We start from the raw sequence: 25747 nt of genomic DNA on the forward strand, positions 1-25747 counted from the left end.
AATAAAACAGAAAAACAATGTCAACTCCCTAGTCGATGCCGTCCCTTCAACACCTGTGACCCTGATTGTATCACTCGGCTCTCGCCAGAGCCGAGTGCCCTGCAATGTTCGCACAGTCCTCAACTCGAGATGCGAGTTGCCAAAGGCTGTACTCGCAAAAGATACCGACCGCAATGCACGTTTACCTCTGCGCCGTCCCAAATGCAACTTTAAATCCTGCGCCTTGTTGCGACTCCTAATCCTTGGTGAGCGGACCTCTCTAACCCCAGACACTAGCAGGAGCACCGAGACCGGATGACTGACCCCAAACGCCATTACCACGTCCCCAGCCACCGGGGGAGGCAAGAGGAGTGGTGGATCGCTTCGATGAAGCTGAAGCTGTGGGTGTACCAGAAGGACGAGTTCCAATGGGAGCCACAGAGGCACCAGCCTGGTTGGGCTTGGAACCAGGGTTCAGATCCCGAGAGGGAGAGCCGCCGGTTGGGCTGGATGTACTTGTACGGCTCTGGTTACCCACAGCATTGTCAAAGACCTTGTTTGTGGGTCCAGCAGCCTGTGGGCTGACTGTGCTGTGAGGTCGCGAGTTGGGCTCGGTGGGAGGACCGTGGGCATCACCAGAGACGGGAGTGCCAGCCTCGCCAGTAGGGGGAGCACGGCCTACGCTGTCATAGGCAAGAGGGGAGTGTCCACGGATGCTGGAGGGTCCGCTAGGGACAGGGGCACCAGTGCGGACATTACCAGTCTCATCCACGTATCCTGCCTTGTCTGCAAAAGGACCCTCGCCATAGAGGGCACTTCGTTGACGGGCAATCAACTCTCGCGTCTCCTCCTCGGACATGTGCTTGTTGGGCGGCAGAGGCACCTCGGAAAGGACGGCTACGTAGAAAAGCTGTTAGCCCATGCTCAACAAACTCGACGATATTACATAGATGCTGCTCAAAATTGGGAGGGAAGAAACACGAGCGGCGTCTGGGCAACGTCATTTTTGGTCGCCCAGGACCACATTATTTTTCTCTATATGCCATCTTGTTTCTTTTGTCATAGTTGAATGTGCTACACAGTAGAGGGAGGCCTACTTCGCTGATATTGCTGCTCTGTGTGCAGGTTTCGAAGCTCTCGCTCCCGCTGAGCTGCCATCCGTCTCTTAGCCTGCATGACCTGCTCTGCCTCGTTGGAGCCTCGTGAAGGTTGATGACGCTGGTTTGCGTAGAAGTTTTGCAGATTAGGTCCCTGACCACGGGCGTCATCAAAGTTGTTTACCGAGTGCGGGCGGGGGCCGGGGGTGTGATGGGAACCACGGGAGTCTGCATGATCTTGTCAGTATGTTTGATGGTACACTCAACCAGACCAGTTCATCCGTTCATGTCGGAACCTTGGTAGGCTTAGTAGCACAGGATAGAAAACTCACGGCGACCACCCATTCCATAGCCCTTGCCAGACTTTTGCAAGTTCTCGTATGCTCGATCGACCTCTAGGATTGGGTCAGCTTGTTTCATTCGTAGAGTCGAGATTGTTCGGGCTTTGAATATGCCGGCTAAGTCGTGCCATCGACACTGACTTTAAGGACAATCGAAGTCGACAAAATCTTTGGGCGTATTCCATCACATACCATCGAATTGATACGAGAAGGCGTAGTCATCCTGGGGCTGGGGGCCGCTGGCGCCTGTACAAATCAATGCGTTAATTACAATTCTGTTTCGGTCGATCGTGGATCTGGCGTACCTGCGCGGACCGGAGTAGTCGAACCCTGGTGCTCCCAGTTGTTCGGCTGGGTGCTGGGAGTAGAAGACGACCACTGGGCCTGAGGGTTGTCGTAGTAGGACATATTGCAATGTTCTCGAGGATGAGTGGGGAAAACCGGGACGTGGACGATTCGGCTCGGGCTCTATCAAATCTCGAATGAGGGTCTATTGGTAGAATGTCTGGTCAGTTTGGTGTTGTTGCGGGACGTTGACGACAGAATGCGACGACGATGTGCAGCGCAATGCGAGGGCGGTGCCAGAAACAAGGGCAATACGAAAGGTGATGAGGAAATTTGCCGCTGTGGCCGACGTCAAGATGCGCACCATCGGCCAGCTAAGACATGGATCCATCAAAAAGCACCACCTAACGTTCCGGGGCCCCTCGTCGCAACACGTTGACAAATCGACCGTAATCCTGTGCGTCGAGGTCTCGACTCACCCAAGAGAGATAAGAATATGATTAAGCTTCGTCGGTGACCTTTTGCCGCTTCGTTGGGAAAGTGAGCGCAAGGCAAGGTTTACGTTTACTCGCCACGGGCCGTATTCTCGGGAATAAACCACGCGAGGGTCTCGGAGGGACGGAGAAAAAGTGCGAAGAATTAAAAAAAAAAATCGCAAGTCGGTGACGAGACGAGAGACGAGTTGAACACGACGGACCGGAAGAACGCTTGTCGAGACCAAAGCCGCTGCAAGGCAGACGGGAAAATCGAGGCGGAGGAAGAAATAGGAAGAGGTACGTAAAGGTAAGAGGGAGAGAAGGGAAAGGGAAAAAGGTGGTGGTGGTTTAAGATGATGAACGACTCGTCGACTTGGACAGGGCGTGACGGGATAGGTTGGGTTAGAATTGAATGGGGGGAGAAAAAAACCAGGGCCGAGCGAGCGGGAAAGGAGAAGGAGCAAGCCTAGCCTGGCTTCTGTCGCCCATCAATCAATCAAATCAGGAAGTAGCGTCGTGCCGTGGGGAGTGGACAGTGGAAACTCACTGGACAGGAAGGAACAGGGCCATTTCGTAGTGGGCACAGGCCGGAGAGTGACTTTTGGGGGCTCGTAGTTGGCAGGTGCCAGTTGCCAGTGCAGTCAGTTGAGGCCTGAGGTGCGGGTAAATCAAGTACTTAGACCAAAGTATCGGCTGTTTTACGGCATGCAAATCATGGCGGTTCATTGTATGACAGCCCGGCCAGGCTAAAAGGCGGAGTACATGAACTGCTTGTACCTCGTTTGGCAGAACCTGAGGTACAGGCAATCACGGTGCAGTAAGGTACCTACCTGCCAGCACGAAAGAACACTCGATCCATGGGTTTTTTTGCGATGTCGGGGTATAAACGAGACATGCATACTGTGACCGGATCGATTATTCCGATAAAAAGCAAAGCTGACATCTCTTCTCTCACTTCTGTTTCGGTGTTTCCCCTACCATTGCACTTCTTTGCCTGTCAATAAAGAAACTACAGTACAGCGCAGTACTGGTCTTCAACATCCCCTGGCATAGAAGCTAGAGGCTAGAGGCTAGAGCTGGTCGCCCGTTGTCCGTTGAACGCCCAGGCGCCGGACCAAATCCTCTTTTGATTCGATAACGGGGCTAATAACGGAGTGTGAAATGACGACGTGTGGGGGGTGCCATTTCTCGTTTCTTGGCCCTTTTGCCAGCAACGCAACTCCACGCTCCACGATGCCAGCAGATGATGTCCACGACGGGTGGGTTGCCAGTGCAGCTGAGGAGACAGAAACACTGTGCGAATTCACTGATCTCGAAACATGAGGTTATCATCAACTTCAAACAGAGTACCTCATTGATGTGTTTCTACCGGAATCTGCAACAACTCAACCCAATTGCACTATGGCCCTAGCGGGAAATCACTGGACCCCGAGATAACGACACTGATCCAGCACCCTTCCCCGGGCAGGTTTATCCCGGCCTCTCACTAAACCTCGGCCGAAGCTCATCGCGCCATCCGCGGGCTTCCAGCACTTCAGTGCTTCGCGATCTTCTGGGATGCCCAGGGTCTTTGCCTGCTCCATGCGTGTATCAAAAGCACACAGACATGACAAACCTCTCTCGTGAAGCACGGTTCAGGTACAACAGCGCAAACTTGCATGGGAGATAAACCAAGACGGGTCGCTTAGGGATGCACCTCATCCTCTAAACTTGGCGCTCCAGGTAAAACAGTGGATTATACTGGCAAAGAAAGCAGATACGTTTTGGATCGGCAATAACCAGTACAGATATATCCAAACATGAATCGCATTAACGCAATATCAACAATGGATGTTGCACCGCAACAGCTTGCCAAAGCCCACTTACAGTATCCTCTGCAATCAAAGCGTGTGTTTCCACATCTTGGCACGTTCTCCTTCCCCTTTCTTCAAAGTCAACATCAATCGGAGGTATTGTCTTTTACATCTCCAAACGAGCAAGCCATCATCTAGATATTGTGGATACGCAAATTACCTTTATTTGAGCGTACCCCTTTTCCCGGGATTGCGGTCTTGACTTGACCAGTGCTGGGGGTTTAAGCGGGGTGCTCTTAAACGCCGATTCATTCCATGGGTTCGAGCTGTGGATTACCGCCAGCCAAAGTCACCTGAATCACACCTCTAAGCTGCAATTTGCAGCAACTGTGTCTGAGGGGCGGATTGTTTGGGTTACAAACTTACGGTTTATGGGTTACAGTCGTACCTGCGAGTGTACCCGATATGACATGGTTGTCGGCAACTTGACGTCGGCTGAACATTAAATAGCATGCATGGAGCTTGGGTAACCAACGGACGTGGGCAGTTGCAGCAAGATATCACGCATATCTTTGCGATGGACCGCAATACCTGTGACAAGAAACATGGCGCTGCAGCATGTTTCAATTGCGTATGGATATCTTGCAGTCGCTTCAGCTTACACACGAAACGTAAACGAGACTGGCCAGAACATTCAGAAGGTCTCAAGCAGTGAGCACTGTGTCACAAGTTGGAATGGAGGATTGCTTCTCAAATTAATTGCGGCGTTCGGGCCGTTGTCGATTCTCGCGATTGGAAAGCTGTCAGCCATAGACGGCGGACCTCCACTCAGAATACCCTCCACCACCCGGTCACGGCGCATGTCAACATGGTTCGATTCTGATGATACCCTGCCGGTCGTTGGGCATTGAACCTCTGACGCTCTTATTCCGCCTGGGAAATGGACCATGGAATTGTCCCTCTGTTTTCTTTGGTGTGCCATCATCATCGTGATACCACGAGATCGGCGCCCGTAGACATCCGGCACACCAAGCGGCACTTGGGGTCCGGTATTGGGCCCGAAATGTTCGGGATGGTCCCCAAGATTCCATTGACGATGATTATGCTCTGTTATCTGAGACCTGGAGTGAGACATCCCCTGAGATGAGATCTCGAGCCGACTATCTTAATTTTGGCTTGTCATCCTCCCTGCCGTCGGCTGTGATGCCCGTGCTTTAGCGAAGATGACCAGAAGATGCCCGGATGCTTCGTCAAGCATGTCATCTTTGCGATACGTCTGTTCTTCGTTCAGCTGCTGACGATATTCCAGTTAGCACTCTGGGCGACAGGGATCTAAATGGACAGCCCCAGATGGGTGGACAGACCTGGCCAAAAGGGTCCACCACCAAGGGAAGTCCACCTGTCATCGCGGGCAGGTCGTCACAGTCTTCCAGAACATGCTTCAGATTGACTGGCCTGTCACTTGATAAGCCTTCCGGTTATGCAGCAGCAGGCAACGGCTGTTACATGGTGACGCACAACGCATGTAAGGTCGGTCCAACGCGAAAGTCTGCCTTGTGACGACACCGGGCGTCGTTATGTAACCCACAGAGGTCGCTCTGGACGGCGGCACCAATTCCATTTCCATCTCTACGCCACACGAGTCACTTTTAGCCAGCCAATATGCGAAAGCTATATGGGTCTGCCTGCCCAACTTTGGCAATTGACTATCGAACCTTTGTCATCTTCGGGTAAGCGTCCCAAAAGGTAAGCTTCCCCAGACTGCTGCCCCGCGGTTATTGGTTGATTCGACCGCATGTCGGCCTCGTCAGCACCCATCATGCATTCTCGTCACCCGACGTTTCTGCGAGTTGCAACTGTACTTACCGTTCACGTTTCAATGTCTTGAGTACGTTTCAGACTCGTTTCCAAGGTGCACAAAACATCGCCGTTCGATGTTGTTTCGTTCATCAGCAAATGTCATTTCCCAGACCAAATACGTTGTTCTTCATAAGTTACCGTGCCGCAACCATGCATGCATTTGGTTGCTGTCACTAATTAGCCTTCCATGTGTTTGAGGAGCCCGTATTTTAAGTCGTTCATTGAAGGTATAAGTCGCGCGCTCCTACTGCCTCCGCTGAGGCCCATCAGTTTTCAGGTGGGCCAGCTCATCTATAGGACTGCCGCTCTAGAGATGCCAGAACCCAAGTCAGAGATCAACCTATACCAACCAGTTCAACTACCTGTGCTACGATCTAGTCTTCCATCCCTTAGTCCGCATAGCTATGCCTTGAAGAAGACGTAGCTGCTGGCGCTGGGTCTCTGGTCTTCTATGTCAAGCTTATCCCAAAACCCCCAAGGTGTACATTTCTTTGCAGCCTTTTCGTTGTCTTCAGCATGATACTTCATGAGACCTAACAGCTCTGAAGCGGCCATGATGGTCAAAGTGGCCTTGTGGAATCATTATATATCACGCATCCTACACCCCAAAATTGCGGCTGGTCAACGCCAGACACAAGATTCACAATCGCTTTCCAGGAGAAGTGCCCAAGAACGTGGTATGAATTGCCTCTCTACCATGGCCTTTCCCCCCGAATTATACGATTCGTGATCTTCCCATGTCGTGCCTTCTTCTCCAAATGCTCTTCAGTACATTTCTCGTCAGTATTGAGCTATATTTGACTTTCTCATATGCTACGTGTTGTTGAAGTCATACGTCTAATACCACGGAATATTGAAATTGCCTGGGTAAGTCCAAAGGAATGCCGTATGTGTACAACAAGCTTGTTCATGACCCGGGCTTATTATGGGAGGTTATTCAAGTTAAACGGTCTGTTAATTCTTGAAACGCGGGATTCCAGCACGTACAATGGTCACAACTGTATACTTGAATTTACAGTACCCGAGAGAAATCGACAAATCATCGCATATATCAAAAGATGATCTTATACTTCAAACCCTGGTATTCCAGACCCATCACCCAGCCCCATAATCATATCCATAAACTCCATCATCAGCAATGAAATCAACTCCTGCAACGGCCCATTCAGAACCTTCAAACTACACTCATCCCCCTCCGCATGTCGAATAAGCTCACTCAACACCATGTAAGATCTGTTACAGATCGGGCAAAAGAAGCCTCCCAACCTGATACAGGGAGCTCCTACCTCAGCGAATTTCTGTCCGAGGACAAATATATCCATCTGATTCACGCCAGGGATACATCTCCCATTCTCAACATGTTTCATCATTGTAGATGCCTTGTTGAACTTGCGGTCACAGGTGATGCAGCCGATGTTTTTGTCGGAGTTGGGATTACGAGCTGCTTTTGCTTTCTGCTTCTCGTGGTGTACTTGTGCGGGGACGGCGAATTCAAGCCAGTGGTCGAAATCTCTGACGACGGTATCGACGACTTTGGATTTGGCCTGATGATTCTAAAAGGGGTTTGAGTCAATACTGTGATAATGCATGGGTATAAAGGGTTACTTACCTCGAGAGCGGGCCGGGTCTGGAAGTAGGCCTCACATGTGATGCAACGATTATGAGCCTCCAGCTCATGGTTCATGCGTTCGGTGCCAGTTTCAAAGGACTGCCCACAGCTGAATTGGCAATCTCTTAGTAAATACTTGATTTCAAAGAAGAAGGGGAATTCCTTCGCATCAGGATAGCTCGTGCAGACGGTGCGCTTGAGGCCGTAGGATTCGTCCTTTGCGATCTTGGCTTGAACATCGACGAGAGCTGGGTGGCTGATACCGTGGACATGCCATTGATGTGCCACCAGTAACATCTGCGGAAAATTCTCATTGCAGTGTGTGCAGAGCGTTGGGGGGCCTCGTTCATTCTCCATGTCGATGTCGGAATCATCTTCATCGTCGTCATCATCCTCATCTGAAAAGCCAGGATAGCCATAACCCAGATCGTCTGAGTCGTATATATCGCCAGGTTGAATACCAGCCGGGAAGTCAAACGGGTGTCCTCTATGGCCAGGGTATGAGAAAGGATCATCGTCGTCATCATAGTCTTCATAATCCTCGTCCTCATAATCATCGCCATCATCACCAAACGGCGGGACTGCCATTCGCAGTAATTGTCTCATTATTTCATCCTCTGAGTATCTCGGTCTGTGCATCTCGGGATGGCTGTCTCGCTGATGCTGACGAAGTGCAGACGCAAGACGGAAGGTCTTGTTACAAGGTCTGCACCTGAAAGTTGGGTTTTCAGGTACGCCTTGCTTTGAGTTTGAGGATGGTTCGGGATCGACGATGCCATGTTTGTTGAGTTTATGATCCGCAAGTCCTTTAGCGTGGCGGAATGTCTTTTGGCAGGTCTGACAGTAGGGCTTATCCTCATCATCCTCGTCAACGGCTTCTGCTTTCTTGCCTCCAGCAGTTGCGTTTGCTCCTTGGCCTGAACTCTCTGCAACAGTATCGTCCGCCGCTGCATGCTTGATGAGTCCATGCTGCACGAGAGCAGATTTGAAACGGAAGCTCTTGTCGCAAAGGGTGCATTGATGTACGTTTGTGGCTTTCTTCTCTTCTGCAGCGGTCTCTTCGACGAGCTCTGGCGCCTCACTCTCCTCATCCGAGTCATCTTGCCCATTTGATACTCTCATACCAGAGGCAACCATGGCCATATTCTCCATCACCTTTTTCATGGCTTCGAGACGTTGCTCTGCTTGATGCTTCATAAGAGCATCCTCAGAAGGAAAGTTCTCATTGCAACAAAAGCATTTGAACTTCTGAGATCCAGCAATATGTCGCTCCTTCAGCGTCGCATGCACTTGCTTTGAGGAGCCAGCTGCCTTGTCACCTTGCGCAGAACTCTTTCCTGGACCCTTGCCTTTCTTATCTGAGGTATGCTTGCTCTTTAGATGCCTTCGGAGTGAATTTCGGCTGGTGAACGACTTGTCGCAAATATCACAGTTGATTGTTTTTTGTTCGGCATCTGGGGTCTTGTCTTCTTCCTTGGTGGGAGTATCGGCATCCGTTTTCACAGTACGATGCTTGGTTCTCTTGTGCTGGTGCAGGGCACCTCGATGACTGAAAGACGTGTTGCAGATTGAACAAGTGGCCTTACTTCCTTGGCTTTTATCGCCTTCTTGTTTGGCAGAAGGAGATGCTTCTGGCTGAGTCTCCGCAGCTTGGGCTTGAGTTTGCGTGGCAGAAGTATTTGGGACTTCAGGCTTTCGGGGACCATGCTTGCTCCGCTGATGCTGCGTCAGTGAGGACTGACGCGGAAATGACTGTTTGCAGAGCGCGCAATCAAAAGTGCTAGCAGCTTCACCGTCTTGTCCTGGCTGAGTCGCGTCTGCTTCTTTCTTGACAGGATGTTTGCTCTGCCGATGACGCCTGAGTGAGCCTTTGTGGGGAAACGACTTGTTGCAGATATTGCAATTGACGGGCTTGGCCTCAGGCTTTGCAGATGAAGCATCTGCAGGGTTATCATCAGCCATCTTGGATAGTCACAGGAGGAGAATTATTGAAGGACAAGAGACGCGCACGTCGTGTTTAGAGAATTGGAGAAGGATACAGTGGACGACGACATGAAATGGGGTTGCAAAAGCAACGAAATGGAAGCGGATCAAGAATAAAGCGTGCAGTTTGATTGGCCAATCGACGCCACCATCTAACGTATACCGTTTCAACGGAGCAACCGTTATAAATAACATCAAATGGAACCCAAACGAAGCATTCAGACCGAATCTAAAACTGACGACAAGGAAACAAACAACTACTTTCGTTTTAGTTTCGTCCCGTCTGAGGCTATATTGATACATGGAAGTTCAAGGTTTGCTCTTACGCCGACATTGGTTCGGATAGAAAAATGCCTATTAACAAGATTAAAAGAGTTCAATGGGAAAGAAAAGAGGTCATCACATATGAAAACAGTCGTAATACCCTTGAGAAAGCGAATACAAAAGTCCAAACACCAGCTTAATAGAGTTCACCCTCTATCATACGCCACTTCACCTCAGTCATAAAAGCCTTGATCGAGCCCTGAGCAACATCAGCACGGCACTTGTTTCCCTCCGCATGACGAAGCAAGCTACTCAAAGAATCAAAACGGGCTTCGCAGTCGGGGCACTGGAATTTGCGATTGCGATCAGAGTAGCATCCCGATACCACGCTCTGATCACTCCTGAGAACAGCCCATTTGATAGAATGAGCAGCCATGTAAGAGTGGCATTCGCGCGTCTCCACGTGCTCCACCATCTGGGAAGTGGTTTTGAACTTTTTCCAGCATGTCATGCAGGGGATCATATTCTTCTTCTTGGAAGACCACGAGTTTATCTGCCTGAGGTCATCCAACATGTCGTCTTCGTCGTAATTATCAAAGTTCTGGAAGTCCGAGTATGATAGCGATTCATCCGAGATGTTGTCCTGATCGAACAATGCCCACCAGGCGTCCTCGTGCGTTTTCCTCCAGTGTTTTGGGAGTAGATACTGGTTACGGAAAGGTTGGTTGCATGGCTTGCATCTGAACCCTGAAGTAACCTTCTTGGCGGGAGCATCGGCCTCTTCGGGGCTCACTTTTGTGAGATATCTGTTGGGGTCTGTGGAGCGACGCCCATGGTTCCAAGCCAAATGGGCCTGGATCGAGTTGACATCGCGATATAGCCTGCCACAGTCAGTGCATTTGTATACTGAGACGCTAACATCTCCTGCCTTGTCCTCTATCGTTGGCTTCTCGACTGGCTTCTCCACCGCTTTGTTCTTCCCCGCTGCCCAACTGCCATGACCGGCCTTTTCTTGATGTTCAAGAAGCACAGTGAAATGATGAAAGGCCTCATCGCAGTCCCTGCATTTGAATTCAGGTGCTGCAGCCGGCTTCTCGACTGGCTTCTCGACTAATTTCAAGAAAGGGCCATGCCCGACCTTTTCTTGATGTTCAAGAAGCATAGTGAAATGATGAAAGGCCTCCTCGCAGTCCCTACACTTGAATTCAGGTGCAGAAGGTCCTGCAGCCGGCTCCCGTTCGTTTTCTCTTATTGCCACAGGGCCATGAGCGAACATTTCCTGATGCTCTCCAAGCGCAGCAGTGTAGTAAAACGCCTCGTCACAATCCTGGCACTTGAATGGCGGTGGAGGAAGTTCTGCAGCGAGCTTCTCGCCGGATCTCTTGCCTGTATTTTCAACGAGATCCGGGACGGATTCTTCGTCGCTCTCTTCGTTGCTCTCATTGCTCTCTTCGTCTTTCTCCTTGTAACTCCCCTCATTATTCTCCTCGTCGCTATCCTCAGCTTCATCCTCATTGCTCTCATCGTAGTCCTCTCCATCGCTCTCCTCCTCACTCTCCTCCTCGCTATCCTCGTAGTCCTCCTCGTAGTCTTCCTCCTCATCAGTCTGCCCATCAGTATCCCATGGATTAGGTGAATTGAAACGATAGGTGGTTCTCATATGTTCATCAAGCTCATCATAGGAGTAAAACGTCTTAGGGCAAAAATCGCACTTGTATACAACAACAGGCCCGTCGTCCGACCAAAGGTTATGGCGTATGACATGCTGTTCGAGCAGATCGAAATGGTGAAAGCTAGAATTGCAGAAATTGCACTTATATCGTTGTGGCGAAGGTTCAGGAGCCTTTTCTTTCTGTCTCATGTTTTGTCTCCCTGCAGGCTCCGTCGTTCTGTCTGGATGCCTGGTGCGGCGCTTATGATCTTCAAGTGCACCTTTGGTAGCGAAAACTTTCTTGCAATGCGTGCATACTTGATTATGCGTGTCTCTGTGATGTTGCTGAAGTGCACTGTCATCAACGAAAGATTTTCTGCACAATTTGCAATTAATCCTTCCCTCTTGTGGGTTCGGATTATGCTTTGCTTTCGTATGTTGGTAAAGTCCAAATTGTCCACTGAAGGTCTTGTCGCAAACAGCACAGCTAAAAAAAGTCGGCAGAGAATCTTGATCTTGATCCTCCTGCTTCAGATCCTCTTGTTTGATAGGGGCATTACTATCCACAGCTGGGTTTTGTGACGTAGGGCTTAGCTTTGCGTCTTCAGCGGGTACAACAGAAGCATTCAGAACCTTCAATTTCGAGGCATGCTTGGTCCGCATATGCTTCCGTAGCCATTTCTCTCTGTTGAATATCGATTACACATTGTGCATCCGAGTCGCTTTTGATCTTCCTCGCCGGGATCTGATTCAGCGCCGTCTGTATCTGTGGAGGCATGTTGGGTCTGTTCACGATGTTGTCTGAGAGAATTTTTGTGGGTAAAGGATTTGTTGCAGATATTGCAAGTAGGTAATTTCGCTTCACGTTGTTCAGCACTATCTTCGGACATGGCTTGATATTCTGAAATGTTTGGTCTGTTTGATGATGAGAGAAAGTTGTTGACGAGGTCAATTGAGATAACGCGATGCTTCTAAGGGGCTGGGTATCAAAAGCAATTAAAGGAATCGGATGAAGTTAAAAGCGTAAAATGTGATTGGCCACCGACGGAAACTCTAAATCTATAGTACATTTGAACCTTTGCGAATCATATTCGAAGCCATCGGCATAAATCCAAAATTTATTATCATATTTACTATGTTTACCATTCCTATCCAAAGTCCCTGCACATGACGTTACCATTGCTTCCTCTACCTCTAGCTTACCTATGTCAAGATCGTAATCGTCGTTGTGATGGTGACTGCTTAGGTTCAGGGTAGGTCACTGGGCCGTTACGAACTCTAGCTACAGGTAAATCAATAATGGTTTTATGTAAATTGCAATTTGTTTGTCTACTCATCATGTCCTCTGTTGGCTCGGGGATTTTAATACTTAATACTTTGGCGCGACTACTGGTCGAGTATTTGTAGATCTTGAGTACTCTGCCGGCTATATAATAAACACTAATACAAAGCCACCTTGTGCAAATATGAACATCATGTTACCATATCGCAGTTAGACGTATCAAGCCAACACCTAATCGTCTTTCAAACCAGTTCTTGACCCTAACCCGCGTACCTTGCTTCAAATTTGAGTCCCATGTATCTTCATTCTCAGCTGAGACTTCAGCATCAACATCCTCTTCTCGTATCTGGTTCAGGCCACAGCATTCCGGATGACTAGCTGCCGCCGCAGGAAGTCCCAAGAGCCTCGCCTCCAAGTATCCAACCTTTGCCTCCTGAATGATATCCGCAGACTCAACTTCCAGCTCATCCGTCGCTTTTCTCTTCCAGAAAAACACTTGCTTCGGATCCATAGGCTGAACGCCAACATACCCTGGCACTGCATCGGTAAAGCCACATTCTTGTCTTCCACGAGCGCCAATATGTATCTGGGCATGAGCTGAAGTAGTTTCATGCTGAGCTGATTCGCCTGTACTGGAATCAGTACAATCGGTGTCGCAGTAGTTGAGAACCATTCCTGGGTTCCGATCTTTTCTACCCATGATGACTAGCCTGCCGGCTCCGGCTCCAGGGATAGAACCGCTCGGGCAGCACCAGGCATGCTTCATCATGGCTTCGTGAGTGGTGTCATGGGTAGCTTGTCGAGACATCGCCTCAGTTTGCCGTTCAGAGGTGTAGCTTGGGAAGCGCTTTTTGAGTTTATCTTCATCGAAGGAAACACTCAGGTGGGAAGATAGTTGTTGAACCATCCAAGCGAGAGGGGCATGCACAAGGCCTTCTTGTTGTCCAAGCTTACCCATGTTACCATGATCGCCTAGGAAGAAGACCTGGTGGACGTTGTGTCCGCACATGTAAGTTGGACTATAAGGACTTCTAGTCTCGTGTAGCGCCAGAGCATGGAAGGAATATTTCACATCTGCATTAAGCCTCAGTAGTATCCGGTATTGAGTCAAATTATGCAGAACTTACTATTTCGAACATGGTCTATGACCTTGGTTTTATACTTGCTTCGGTGAAGATAGGATAGTGGCTTTGCAATACCAAACAGTGGGATGCCCAGCGAACCAACAGTATCAAAACAGCAAAGTGCATCGATTTGAATGTCATCCCAAACTTGAACTTGTCAACAGCCACTGTGAAAGGGAAGGAGCTAATACTTACAGTTGTAATTGAGTCGTAACTCATCCTTGTTGGCCTCGGCAAGATATGGATCTTTCTTACATACGTCATACAAGCGCTTGAAGAACTCCGTGTCGCCATCGCGAACAAGACCTAGACAGTCAATTATCATTGCAAGATAACGAGCCGCCCATGCCCCTAAACATGATTATCAGTCAACATCTAAACCCGGAAGAAAGGAGTAAGCCAATTTACCTCGAGAGTAGCCACAAAAGATGATCCTATCACCTTTGTTGTAATCATCGGCGATGTTCCCTAGAAAATGTGAGCCTATCTCACGGAACTGTCCCATGGCTAAAACTCGGAAGCTTACTATAGGCTGTGATGACATTCCGACGTGTACCCCAACCACCAAGACCTTCAACAGGTAAATAAGAATATGAAAGAGCAAGAGGCAACCTGGTATTAAGACGTACCACCGAGAATCTTGTCTGTCAAACCATCAGTGCCTACTCCGTTGACACGAATCTTCCGAATGTGCTCGCCCTTCGAGATGAGATCGGGTAGGCTGGAAACCACAGTCTCCTTTGAGCTTTTGACGCTACCGTGCCACGTCCCTGTTCGGAGTTAGTCATTATTGTGCTTTTGGGAGCCTTAGTTGAGCCAATTTCCGTACCATCAAACGCAACGAATAGGAGTTTGGGCGAGCTTTGTTTCTCCTTTCGCTGGCGGGCCTGTTGTCCAGGAAAATGGGAGTAAATCGCCATTATAAAGGAACAGATATAGTTTGATATCAACGAGAGTTTAACGGCTGTTGTTTATGGAGCCGATAAAGTGTATTGAACGAGGGACAAGAAGATAATGGGGTTGGGATACTAATTACAATAGAAAACCTGGACCCCATGCAGATAAAGTACGGTTTAAATAAAACGAAACAGAAATCAGGCTGTGGAAGTCATCTCCCTTTTCGCCACTCTCAGTTTATTCTACAATGTCGATGGCGGTGCAAGGCATAACGGGCTCCCTCTGCCCAAGCTCAAGTCTGACAGCCATATTAGAAATCCACCAACACAGTTGAAATGCACTTCTGCCTGTCCAGCCAATAAGTATGACATAGGTGGGAAAGCCTCTTGGGGGCTACTATATAAAATGTGGCAGACTTTTGGGGGCCACGTCCCTACTTGGAGATTGGTACATACTTAACTATATGTGTATGGTTGGTACAGTCCTGTCAGCTGAAATACACCCACTACTGATTTGAGGCTGTGAGACCCTTCTGTCCAAAAGTGCGAACGCCATGTGCCGATAGTGTGCCTTGGCGGCATGTCATCGAGTACAGCGCCTCGTATCGGTTTCTACGGGTCTGTTATCACCGAAAAACGTTGAGGCTATGCATGATTAGGGCGATCAATTTACTCTACGAGCCTGCTAGTCAGGAACGAGGTTTTATGCATACTCCTTAGTTCACCTCAAGGTCACTTGGCACTCTGAAATAGGCTGAGCGTTCGCTGACCATCTCAGAGCAGCACTGCCCCATCAATGGACGCAGTGCACTGAGGTAAGCGGGACACATTCTCGAGATACCTTTTGCTACTTTGCATACGAGGTGTAAATATACCTTGATACAGTTTCATTATTCTCCTGTCGTGAGTTCCTGATAAAATCTGCGAGATGTCCAGATATCGCCATATCTGGGCGCTGAGCGGTATGATAAATCAAGGTCCAACGGGGGTTTCAATACAGACATTTATAGTAGGAAAACGTATCACCAAGCAGAAGTACATCTGTTTCAACGACTCCAACCAGGCTGATGAGGCACAGAATCCCAGTACCGACTCTCCTCCTCCTTGGCATCAAACTCCTCCCGAATCCCAAGATCATCCATGATCTGACACAACAGCAGATAAGCGATATCACACCTATCATTGCTCAAAGGATTAGTCTGCAACAAGTTATTATCCTCAATCATCCTCTTGAAATCCATACCACGGTAGGAACCCATCTCAGGAGCAAGACCCCATCGTCTTCGGGGATTCGAGCAAAACTCAACAAGCCGCTGAACAGAGATGGCATCAGGTTCCCAGCGCAGAGCCAAGGCTTGAGGCATCTTGTACCAATACGCTACTTCGAACCATGAAAAGAAGTCGTCGATCTCTGTGATGGGTTGGCTGTCGTATTGTTTCTCTGTGTCGCGTCGCAGTCTTTCCTCTTGCTTTGCTGTCTCGACGTTTCGTTCGAGTTCACTGAGAATGATCTCCGTGGTGATGGCCAAACCATTGATTGCATCGATCATCCGTTTCATGGTTGGAGTCGACATGATGTCGTCTGGCCTCTTGTAAATGATGTTGTGCTGAACTTCAGCCCAGGCTTGTGAGACAACCGTTCCAATCTGTATCTCGACTCGTAGTCCTCCCTCCCACTCGACAACCATCTGCCAAGACTTGTATCCTGAATGTTGCCAGTACTCGTCAGACCCATATTGATCCTGCGACCGCCATGGCCCTCTTGAATGACCCTCGAGATTAAATCTATCTACCTGTGGAGCATCTCTCCCGCTGCCAACGGTCCCAAAGAGATGCGCGACGGGGAACCGCTGCTGGCACTCCTTTGCCGTGTTGATTACATCTTGCGGTAGGTATAAGCCGATCCGAACAGCAGCAAGGTCACCCATATCACTGTGTTGAAAGATGTCGTTGTTTAGCGCGAAGTGAGTGAAATCGGCGTCACTCGCCATGCCCCTGAGCTTAGTCTCGAGCGAGTCATAAGCTTTGGTTCTGCAAGTCACTACTCCTTTGGTGCCAGTCTCTCTAAGAAGATCCTGTAGTGTATCCCTAGCTTCGTGCGCAACGTTTTGGTATGCTGCTTGTGTGTCGGGATCACCGTAGTATGCAAGGCATTCTTCAACTTTCTGGAGATATGCAGCGTTGTGGTTGCTGGAATCCTCATCGTGGCCGTCTTGGCCATAAGGGTTTGCTAAGCCACCTTGCTCATCTGAGCTAGTGTGGCTATAGGCGTCTTGCTGGTCATCCGAGTCATCCTGGTTGTATGAACCATAGCCATGATAGCCGCTCATGATGGAGAAAGCTGGCGCGATGATAAGAATGTGAGAGATAATTTGTTTCGCAGAGAGATCAGAAATATGAGAATGATGGGATTTTTAGAATGAACAAGAACGTTTATCACCAAGTGATCAGCCTCTTTATACCTCTGCAAAGCCTAGAGGTCGGGATAATAAAACGAGGCTCGGCTCTCGGGCTTTTTCCTCAACGGCCCCCAACTTTCTAAACGCGCAGCCTTAAATTACAGTACACCACTAATCCTAGATGAATCCTTCAGCTTTATCTGATTGGATATCATGTTGCACTCCTGGGTGCTACAGTCATCTTGTGTGTTCCTATTGAGGTTGAAATGCGGCTGAAAGCGCGGGAGGCCAGCGCTTATGTCACACACGGCGGTAGCACGCAGCTTGGCATCGAGCGGTAAATGCCTCATACATGACCAGAAATTCTACGTATCAAGTTCTAAACAGAGGTCTCTGCAGAATGCATATCAGGCAGAAACATTGTCATACCGACAAGGGTGATGATGTAGTGGGCTGGGCGGGTGTATTTCGTTTAGGAAGCTAAATATGCTCCTGGACCCGAATCCATGGCACTAGCTTGGCTGTTGGTTTGTCTTATCACATTACTCCACTATGGACCAACAGAGAGGAATCATTTGCTCTGGCAAGCCTACAGTCGAAACAACCCTGTCCTCTTCAGCCGCTCTACCCCATTACCAGTACCCCCCTCTAAGAAGCCTTGGTACAGTCCGGATCCTCTCTTTAGAGCCTGGTCAATCTGAAAGTCCACTGCGGGGAACTTTGGAAGAAGCTCACGTCAATACTCTCAAAGACTACGAAGCACTGTCATACGTCTGGGCAGATCCAGGTCCATCTGACAGACCACATGAGATCATCATTCGTGAAAATAACCAGGATGCTCTGCTGCCACTTAGAGGAGGTTCCATCTTTGCAGCATTGCTCCAGATGCGACTTCCGGATCAGAAGAGGCGAGTTTGGGCTGATCAATGCTGCATCAATCAAGATGATCTTGACGAGAGAAGTAATCAAGTCCATTCAATGGGCAGGATTTATGAAAACGCGACTAGGATCCGGGTATGGCTTGGCTTAGACACCAACAAGGAAGCAGAGTCGGCTTTCGATTTGATTCATAAGCTTGATGAAGCTCTGAGCGCTGATGACTCGCAACCCCATCACTTCATAACAAAGAACCTGGAGAGGCAAATACGGCAGCATGATAAGGTACTGCAGGCTTTAACAAGCCGTCCATGGGTAAGTGATACTAGACCACGACGTTGGGGAGGATGATTGTTGACAGTTCCTTTAGTTTAAGAGAGGTTGGGTTGTACAAGAGATTGGAACAGAAACTCCAGCCACCATGATCTGGGGCAATCACAGCATCGACTGGAATACTATAGCCAGCGTATGTCAGAAGCTCAAAGGCTATCATCAACTCCGCAGCACACTCGGCATCACTACTTCGGATATATCATTCCTCCACCGACGATTTATACCACCCGACAAGACAACGCACCACGCCAATCGATACAACTTCATATACGAGCTACAACGATCCCGCCACTTGCAGTTCACTGATCAGAGGGATCGGGTGTTTGCTTTTCTGAGTCACTTCTCAACTCGGTCGCTTCCACCTCTAGGCTGTGGGCCGATATCAATCGTGGCAGACTATACACTGTCTGTTGAAGAGACTTACATCAACATCGCTGTAAGGATACTGCGAGATCGCCCGGAGGCGGCGTGCATTACTCTTTCGGCGGTGCAGCATCCTAAGAACAGTCTACCTTCTCGTCACGATGATGTAAAAAGTATGAAGCTGCCTTCATGGGTTCCCGACTGGAGATGGTCGGAGGGAATCATCCTAGCTGAGCCAATATGTCCCCACCGAGCTCATGGTAACTCTACCGTCAAGATGAAACTCCTCGAGAATGACAGGATTCTACAGATACATGGCATCAGTATTGATACTATTGAGCAATGTTCCAGGCCAATGCTTTCGAGCGACTTTTATGGAAAGGCCAGCCTGGTAGAACACCTCTGGCGGGATATATGCCGAAATACAAGCTTCAACCTTGTTGACAAGTACTGGAATGGACATTCTGCTTTCTTTGCGCTGATGCAGACGCTCAGCAACGGGTGTGTTCAAGCAACAGGCCACGAATGCAAACAATATGATTCTGTCCCAAAACAGGTATGGTTGCAAATGGCAGCAAAGTTCATAGCGGAAGCGTTCGGTAGTTTTGCAGTATCAGATGATATTTTGAAAGAAGCAGAAAACATACAGAATGAAAAGGAGCACGATAAATGGAGTCGATGGGCAACTTCTGCGTCAGATGGACGAGTATTTGCACGAAGTAAGAAGGGATATTATGTATTAGGGCCATCAGTGTTGGAAGCCGGCGACATAGTTTGTATTCTATTCGGCTGTAAAGTTCCATTTTGCTTGCGCCGCGTTGGGGAGAGGTATCTACTGGTGGGTGAGTGCTATGTTCATGGGTTGATGAAAGGTGAGGCGATGGATATTTTGGCTCGAGGCGAAGTCAAACAGGAGGTTTTCAGTCTCGTGTAGTAAGAATACGCTAGTTTTATTTCCGATATTATCTCTGATTTTTATCCTTTGCGTACTGAAATGCTGCAAGTACTGTTTGTTGAACCTCATCCCTCGTAAAGTCCAGCTCGATATCACCCGCCTTCCTCTCCCTAACGTCACTTTCCGAAGCCCAAACAAATCGCTGATGTTCATTAGGGGATAACTTCACGTCTTGAGAGCTCAGATCCACCTTGACCAGGAAATTGAACTGGCAGACTCTCTTCCCATCATCAAGGGTAAAGAAATGCGGTTCACCAACAGGGCCCCCAATCCACTTCGCCTCAAGTCCCGCCTCCTCCCTAAGCTCCCGCGCAGCAGCGCTCAGAACACTCTCATCGCCATCATCGCATGCACCACCAGGAGGCTCCCACATGTTGGGGTCGTCATCGCTTGCGGCGCGCTGAAGCAGGAGGATGCGCGGTTCAGAAACGATGCTTGTGTCTAGAACGAGAGCACTTGTTGCGAGGTAGCCAAACTGGGCTTCGGGGTGAGCGGCTAGGTAGGCTTGTTTTGAGACGCAGAAGTCTTCAGCTGATGGTTCATACTCGAATTGAAAGTTACTCATGTTGTTGGTGAGTTTGGGAACGAGTGAACCAACAGAAAACATGATAAGTGGCTCTTGGATCACGTGCTGGCCTGCATCCCCCGCATATCATATCATATGCAGTTCTTTGATGTGGCGTGAGCCTAATCATTAGCTAACGAAACTGACGATTAACCTTTGTAGTAATGTGTATTGAATGCTCTGTCATACATGAGATATGAGTGATGCTCCGAACTTGAGACCTCAATATGTTCTAAATCCTCCTTCAATATAACGCTTCACTTCGCATCATGACCTCCCTATCGTTTGCTCCACCTTCCTATAACTTGCGACTTAAAAGGCCTGTGATCAGCGACTGAGTCTTACTATTCTCAGGCGCAGGCGCAGGGGCTGGTCTGGGCGGATGTTTCTGGAACATCTCGTCGGTGTAACTCTTCTCGCAGGGATAGTTTTTGTTTTCATGGGTACTCATTCTGTCAATAGTACCCTCTCAATATGCAACGCCTTGAGAATTTCCATCTTCACCGGTATAGTTGTTTAGATGCGCGCTGAAGGCTGGGAATCGGCTCTGGTTTTACTGGTAGTGGATGTACAATAGATGGTTCGATAATAGAGGGTTCGACAACAGGGGGCTCGATGACACGGGGCTCGACTTTATGGGTCTCACGGTGCTATGAAACCAATTAGCAAACGTTGGCAGTAGTATAAAGACCAGAGTACTCACCTGTTTGAGTTCCGCAATCGACACGAAGAACCGGTAACAAACAGTACACCTATTGTGAGCCTTCGCATCGTGCTTTTTCTTAAGCTCAGCGGTCTCAAACACCTGCCCACAAGGACCACACACCATGTGGTCAAGCCACAAGTGGTCACACAGCTCCTTTTCCGTTCCCAAACGTACTTTTGGATCACACAGGTCGCAGAAAAACGTCCCAGGCTTCCCAGAAGTGCCAGAGATAGAGATGATGTGTTTCTGCTTCTTGGCTGGGTTGGCAAAGTATGTCTCACAAGCACAGCAGTATGTGTTGTCATGTTTCTCTCTCTGATGCATGCCAAGCGCAACTTCTTGGTCGAATTTCTTTCGGCAGATATTGCACTGGAAAGTAGACGGCTTTTTCTCCGCTATGGATCGTTTGAGAGCGGCGAGGAAGTCTATCCAGCCTGATTCTTCGATCCAGTTTCGTAAAGTGCATGATCTGTTTTCGAAATGTTTCAGGAGCGTACCCATGCGAGCGAATTTCTTGTCACAAGTTGGGCATTGCAGGTCGATATTCCGACATGACGATTGTTGAAAGCCCTTGCAGTAGATCCCTACGGCGCTTTGGACGAGTAGACGATTGCAAGCTGATTCGCATGAGCCGTGCTCAAGGTGATCCATCATTGCTGAATAACATTTGAATCGTTTCTCGCAGCCGACGCAGCAGATCGGGGTGTTAGCATGGCTAGCTTTATGCTAAGAAGATCGGTCAGATCAGAAAGACTACCTGTCCAGGAGAATGAACTCACTTGGTGTAGCTCTGACTTTGTCGGGAACCCTTCATCGCATGCGTGGCATAGGTTGCCGCAATGCCATTTGGAGTAGTGTCGCTCTTTTTCCGCATCGCTTTGGAAATATCTGCAACATTCGCTGCAGAAGGGATGAGAGGCCGTGTTTGGTTTTGAAGTTGAGAGATGACGGCGATGATCAAGGATAACTTTGGGAGACTCGCGCCCTTTCTTGACGCGCGCGTCGACGATAATGTAATCATCATCAGAAGATGAAACCTCTCCCTCTTCGAGCTTGGGGCGCTTGCGCGCACGCCCCATTATGGCAGGAGGTGATGCAGTTGTAGCCTCAGTGGTTTCGGCAGGCGTTGTTTGAGTGTCACAGGGAGAAGATGGAGTTTGCGCGGAGATCAGCGATCCTTTTGTGAGCGCTGCAAATAAATGGAGGTTTTTTTTCTGTTGGGGATGTTTGTGATGGTAGTCTGTGGTTGGGTTGGGTGCTCCTGCCTTGCGCAATACAATTGTCAACAAGACAATCAACCGATACCTCAGGCAACATTTATCAGATCGCGCTTCTCTTAACCCCGCAGAGATCTCTATGCATTCTTTATTGGTGTCAGAGCTTAGGCAATGCATTAGGAGACCCGTGATTGTAGGAGTTGGGTCAAGATCATCAAAAGCGCTCGGAATTTAAGTCTCTTTACCAACTGCTATCGTTTCCAACTATCCTAGCTAACCCCTTTCCCAGCTCTTCTTACAAACCAGCCGCTCGTGCCTTGGAACCGAAAAAACTGGTAATCAAACTTTGACTCGTACCGATCTTCTTCTTCTTGGGAATGGCCTTTGCTACAGCGCTTCTCGGCGGATATGTCTCAAATACAACCGACGCTTGAGCTGTCGCACACTTTATCCGACGGCCCTGGTTTTTCACACAAGGTTTGACCTCCTTTGGAGAAGCAGTTATTTCCACAGGAGTTTCTGGGCTTACCTCCGATTTAACTTGGGTAACGGCGGTCGGAATAGGAGGAGCTGTTGGAGGAGTGACCGTTGGAAACTCTTTCTTCACGGGTACCGTTGGCAAGGTTGGTTTGGCCATAGTAAGAGGGTTGATCCCGTGAAACTCCTTGTAGTGCTGCCAATTATGTTAGAAGATTCAAACCGGAGCGTCGAATACTCACCTTGCAAAGGTCGTTCGGACTCATGAAGAACTGGAAACAGTCAGGGCATCTATGATGAACCACAGCCCCGTGAACCAACCGGTCCTGCTTATTGTCAAAGTTCAGTCCACAGGGCTTGCACTTGTTGTGAAAGTGCCACATATGATCATTGTAATTCTTTTCCATGTCAAAAGCAATCGAGGGCTCACAAATGGCGCAGACGGAAGCCCGAACTTTGATCGGCGTGCGTGAGATGATATGTTTATGCCATTCCTCCGAGTCGCGAAAGACCCTATCACATGATCGGCAAACGGTATTCTCATGCTGATGTCGCAAGTGATCGAAAAGACTAGCTTCAGAGTCAAACAGTCTTTTGCACATGTCGCAAGTCCTGTTGGCCACGTCGATTTCTTGCTTCAAAGTGAAGAGAAGATGCATCAGGCCTGTTGCTTGTTGCCAGTTCCTCAAGACGCAGAGTCTCGATTCCATGTGGCGGAAGAGAAGGGACAGAGTCTCAATCGACGTCGCAACCTGGACAAGTCGTGTTCAGCCCAGTCTGACCGTTTGTGTGACAGTGCTTGGATAGTGCTCTTGCGAAGAACGCGGAATTGAAGCGTGACTTGCATCGGTTTCCCTCAAGATGATATATCATCTGAGAGTATGAGATGCATCTGTGGTCGCATGCTGGGCACTGAATTGGATGCGGATCATGCGAATATAAGTGCTGGAACAGAAATCGGGTTACTCATCAAGTTGAACGATGGACGACTATGACTGACCTCTTTGAGATCTTTGGCAGTCTCAAATCCTATGTCGCACGCGAAACATAGGAAGTTATCCCAATGCCATTTGGAGTTATGCGCTGCTTGCTCCTTGGCGTCTTTGAAGAGGATTCGACAAGGCATGCAGTGAAGAGTCCAGCATGCTGTGAGCATGAACATTTGTTCTTCCACCATTGCAAAGGTGCGCTCGATGTTCTGGGCCCCAATGGCACCAGAAGCGTCTTCTCCATGGTCTGAAAATTGGAATTCTCGCGGAATATGACCATTGGGTTCAGAAGAGTTGAGGTCGTTTGGGTGTTGGTGATGTTGAGCAGCAGTGCCGGGCGCACTGTAGCTGAAAAGCTGCTTGTGGGCTACGCGATAGGCGGCCGGGTCCTCAACCTTGACACGGGGGTGTGCGCGCGCCATTGCACTCAGAAGACTTGCAAGAGCTGGAAATCGGGAGTTAAAAAAATTCAAGATGTAGAGAGCCGCGTTTCTCATCAGCTTACTCCGGTATCACCAGAGTGTTATAACAATATGGCGAGTAGAGGGACACAACAAACGCGTCTTGTCCATTGAGTTTCAGGGCTTGGTTGGGCTGGGCCCCCAAAAAGCAATTTGTTCCAGGGCGCGTCAGGCGGGGCGGGGTACTGCCCTTCCCTGGAACGAACCTCCGGCCCCGCCCAAGAACTTTCTGGACTCTTGGATATGAACTCATTCGGCAAAAGTTTCGTCCCCCTGCACATGTAATCAAGTGTAAATCATTGTGTAAATTTCAGCTATCCTGACAAAGTTCTATAGATGACAGAAGAATTAATCACTCACTGCTTGAGAGCATTGTGCGGTAGCCGGTAGCTCCCACTCTCGAACCGCTACAGGGAAGCGCTCATCAAACGCCGATTATGAGTAGGATTTCACAAGGATCCAGGTCCAGGCAAATCTACCTCGAGGGTGACTAATGACAGACCTGCTATGATCCGATCCACTGCCACTAGTAAAGGGACTTCTTCATCATCTTCCTCTTTCTCTTTCACTATGTCCGCTACCAGACCCGTCTTGGCCTCACAAACTAGGCGATGCTGGAAGGCTTGTTTAGCGACGTCATATAGTGATCAACAGAATATACTCACCGCATGGAGATTTGAGAGGTCTGTAAAACTCGAAGCAGAAAGGGCATGCCTTGTTATCAACATATTCATGCTCTGCCAACTCCTCCTTTGTTTTGAACACGAGTCGACAAGGTCAGCAGGCTGTGTGGCTATCCCGAGCGTGATCGTTGTAAGCCAGTTCCGTTTCGAAGACCTCTTGACAATAGTCGCACACATATATTCTGCCTGGTATCCAGGTCTCCTCCAGAATATGGACCTGTCTGACCTCCCAATTATCAATGTGCGTTATACAGCTCCAGCAGAAAGTATCCTGGTGCTTCTCGTGTAAGTGGGTATTGAGAGCATGGTGTGAACTGAAATTACGTGCGCAGCCACGGCAGCGCGGCACTAAATCTTCAATCTCATGCCTCGCTTTTTTTTGCAAAGTTGAGGAAGTTGACCAGTCGTGTTTCGTTCTGCCAGTCCCTCAAAGAGTACGCCCGGTCTTCGAAGTGGCTGAATATGGAGGATATCTTGCTGAACTCCTCATGGCATGTAGGGCACTTCTTGTTGATGTTGTGCTTGGAAAAGTGATCTAACGCGCGGCAGTACAAGGATAAGATAGCATTGAGCATGGCAGATGTCAAGCCTGACCAGCACTCTTCATCCTTAAGATGCTGCATTATTTGCGAGTGCGTAGCGAAACTTTTCACGTAACCTATGCACCTGATTATGTTATGGTCCCACCTGGGCCAGTTGTGTAAATACTACGGAGCGTCGTATCAGTAGACTATCTAACATTAACCTAGAGAAACAAGAACTTACTACGTTTTGCATCTTTTTAGTCGTGAAGCCCATGTCGCAGACCTTGCATATCATCTCCTCCCAGTGCCAGTGGGACTTATGTAATGCTAGATCCTCATGGTCCTCAAACGCTATGTCGCACCTCTTGTAATAAGGCTCACCGCTTACCCAGTGCCTAACTAAGTAGAAGTGCACCTTGCGGGACCGCCCTTCAAGGCCTTGTCCTGTTTGACAGCTTTTATGATTTCATCCCCATCACTTTTCAGGGCGTCCTTGATGATTTGTAAGGCGTCACGAGCTGGGTGTTCAGGGCGTGGTTGGGTATATTTCCCTTCCCAT

At 48.9% G+C, this 25747-nt stretch overlaps 8 protein-coding genes across 8 annotated transcripts; 1 reads left to right on the forward strand and 7 right to left on the reverse strand.

Moving 5' to 3' along the window:
• Window positions 1-259: 259 nt before the first annotated feature.
• Window positions 260-1825, reverse strand: FTJAE_1684 (uncharacterized protein; the record flags this gene model as incomplete). Its single annotated transcript, XM_037347799.1, has 5 exons — window positions 260-876; window positions 1077-1304; window positions 1409-1471; window positions 1610-1663; window positions 1723-1825. 5 exons carry the CDS (start codon window positions 1823-1825, stop codon window positions 260-262), a joined length of 1065 nt encoding a protein of 354 aa, XP_037211252.1.
• A 4408-nt stretch (window positions 1826-6233) lies between these two features.
• Window positions 6234-9402, reverse strand: FTJAE_1685 (zinc finger double-stranded RNA binding protein; the record flags this gene model as incomplete). The annotated part of the gene is made up of 3 exons (XM_037347800.1): window positions 6234-6401; window positions 7118-7384; window positions 7441-9402. 3 exons carry the CDS (start codon window positions 9400-9402, stop codon window positions 6234-6236), a joined length of 2397 nt encoding a protein of 798 aa, XP_037211253.1.
• Window positions 9403-9883: 481 nt separating this feature from the next.
• Window positions 9884-11548, reverse strand: FTJAE_1686 (uncharacterized protein; the record flags this gene model as incomplete). The annotated part of the gene is made up of 1 exon (XM_037347801.1): window positions 9884-11548. One exon carries the CDS (start codon window positions 11546-11548, stop codon window positions 9884-9886), a length of 1665 nt encoding a protein of 554 aa, XP_037211254.1.
• Window positions 11549-12546: 998 nt separating this feature from the next.
• Window positions 12547-14664, reverse strand: FTJAE_1687 (uncharacterized protein; the record flags this gene model as incomplete). The annotated part of the gene is made up of 8 exons (XM_037347802.1): window positions 12547-12620; window positions 12894-13694; window positions 13748-13891; window positions 13940-14095; window positions 14153-14212; window positions 14271-14315; window positions 14374-14514; window positions 14574-14664. 8 exons carry the CDS (start codon window positions 14662-14664, stop codon window positions 12547-12549), a joined length of 1512 nt encoding a protein of 503 aa, XP_037211255.1.
• A 1022-nt stretch (window positions 14665-15686) lies between these two features.
• On the reverse strand, window positions 15687-16970 carry FTJAE_1688 (ankyrin repeat-containing protein; the record flags this gene model as incomplete). Its single annotated transcript, XM_037347803.1, has 1 exon — window positions 15687-16970. One exon carries the CDS (start codon window positions 16968-16970, stop codon window positions 15687-15689), a length of 1284 nt encoding a protein of 427 aa, XP_037211256.1.
• Window positions 16971-17591: 621 nt separating this feature from the next.
• Window positions 17592-19198, forward strand: FTJAE_1689 (ankyrin and het domain protein; the record flags this gene model as incomplete). The annotated part of the gene is made up of 3 exons (XM_037347804.1): window positions 17592-18230; window positions 18286-19112; window positions 19168-19198. 3 exons carry the CDS (start codon window positions 17592-17594, stop codon window positions 19196-19198), a joined length of 1497 nt encoding a protein of 498 aa, XP_037211257.1.
• Window positions 19199-19573: 375 nt separating this feature from the next.
• Window positions 19574-20173, reverse strand: FTJAE_1690 (NUDIX domain protein; the record flags this gene model as incomplete). Its single annotated transcript, XM_037347806.1, has 1 exon — window positions 19574-20173. The coding sequence occupies one exon, from the start codon at window positions 20171-20173 to the stop codon at window positions 19574-19576; it is 600 nt and encodes a 199-aa protein (XP_037211258.1).
• A 458-nt stretch (window positions 20174-20631) lies between these two features.
• FTJAE_1691 (zinc finger and BTB domain protein) lies at window positions 20632-23942 on the reverse strand (the record flags this gene model as incomplete). Its single annotated transcript, XM_037347807.1, has 7 exons — window positions 20632-20781; window positions 20835-21563; window positions 21617-22026; window positions 22412-22541; window positions 22584-22727; window positions 22774-23283; window positions 23532-23942. 7 exons carry the CDS (start codon window positions 23940-23942, stop codon window positions 20632-20634), a joined length of 2484 nt encoding a protein of 827 aa, XP_037211259.1.
• Window positions 23943-25747: the final 1805 nt, after the last annotated feature.

This window comes from Fusarium tjaetaba (genome assembly GCF_013396195.1).
Source record: "Fusarium tjaetaba strain NRRL 66243 chromosome Unknown NRRL66243_c0000030, whole genome shotgun sequence".
NCBI lineage: Eukaryota > Fungi > Ascomycota > Sordariomycetes > Hypocreales > Nectriaceae > Fusarium > Fusarium tjaetaba.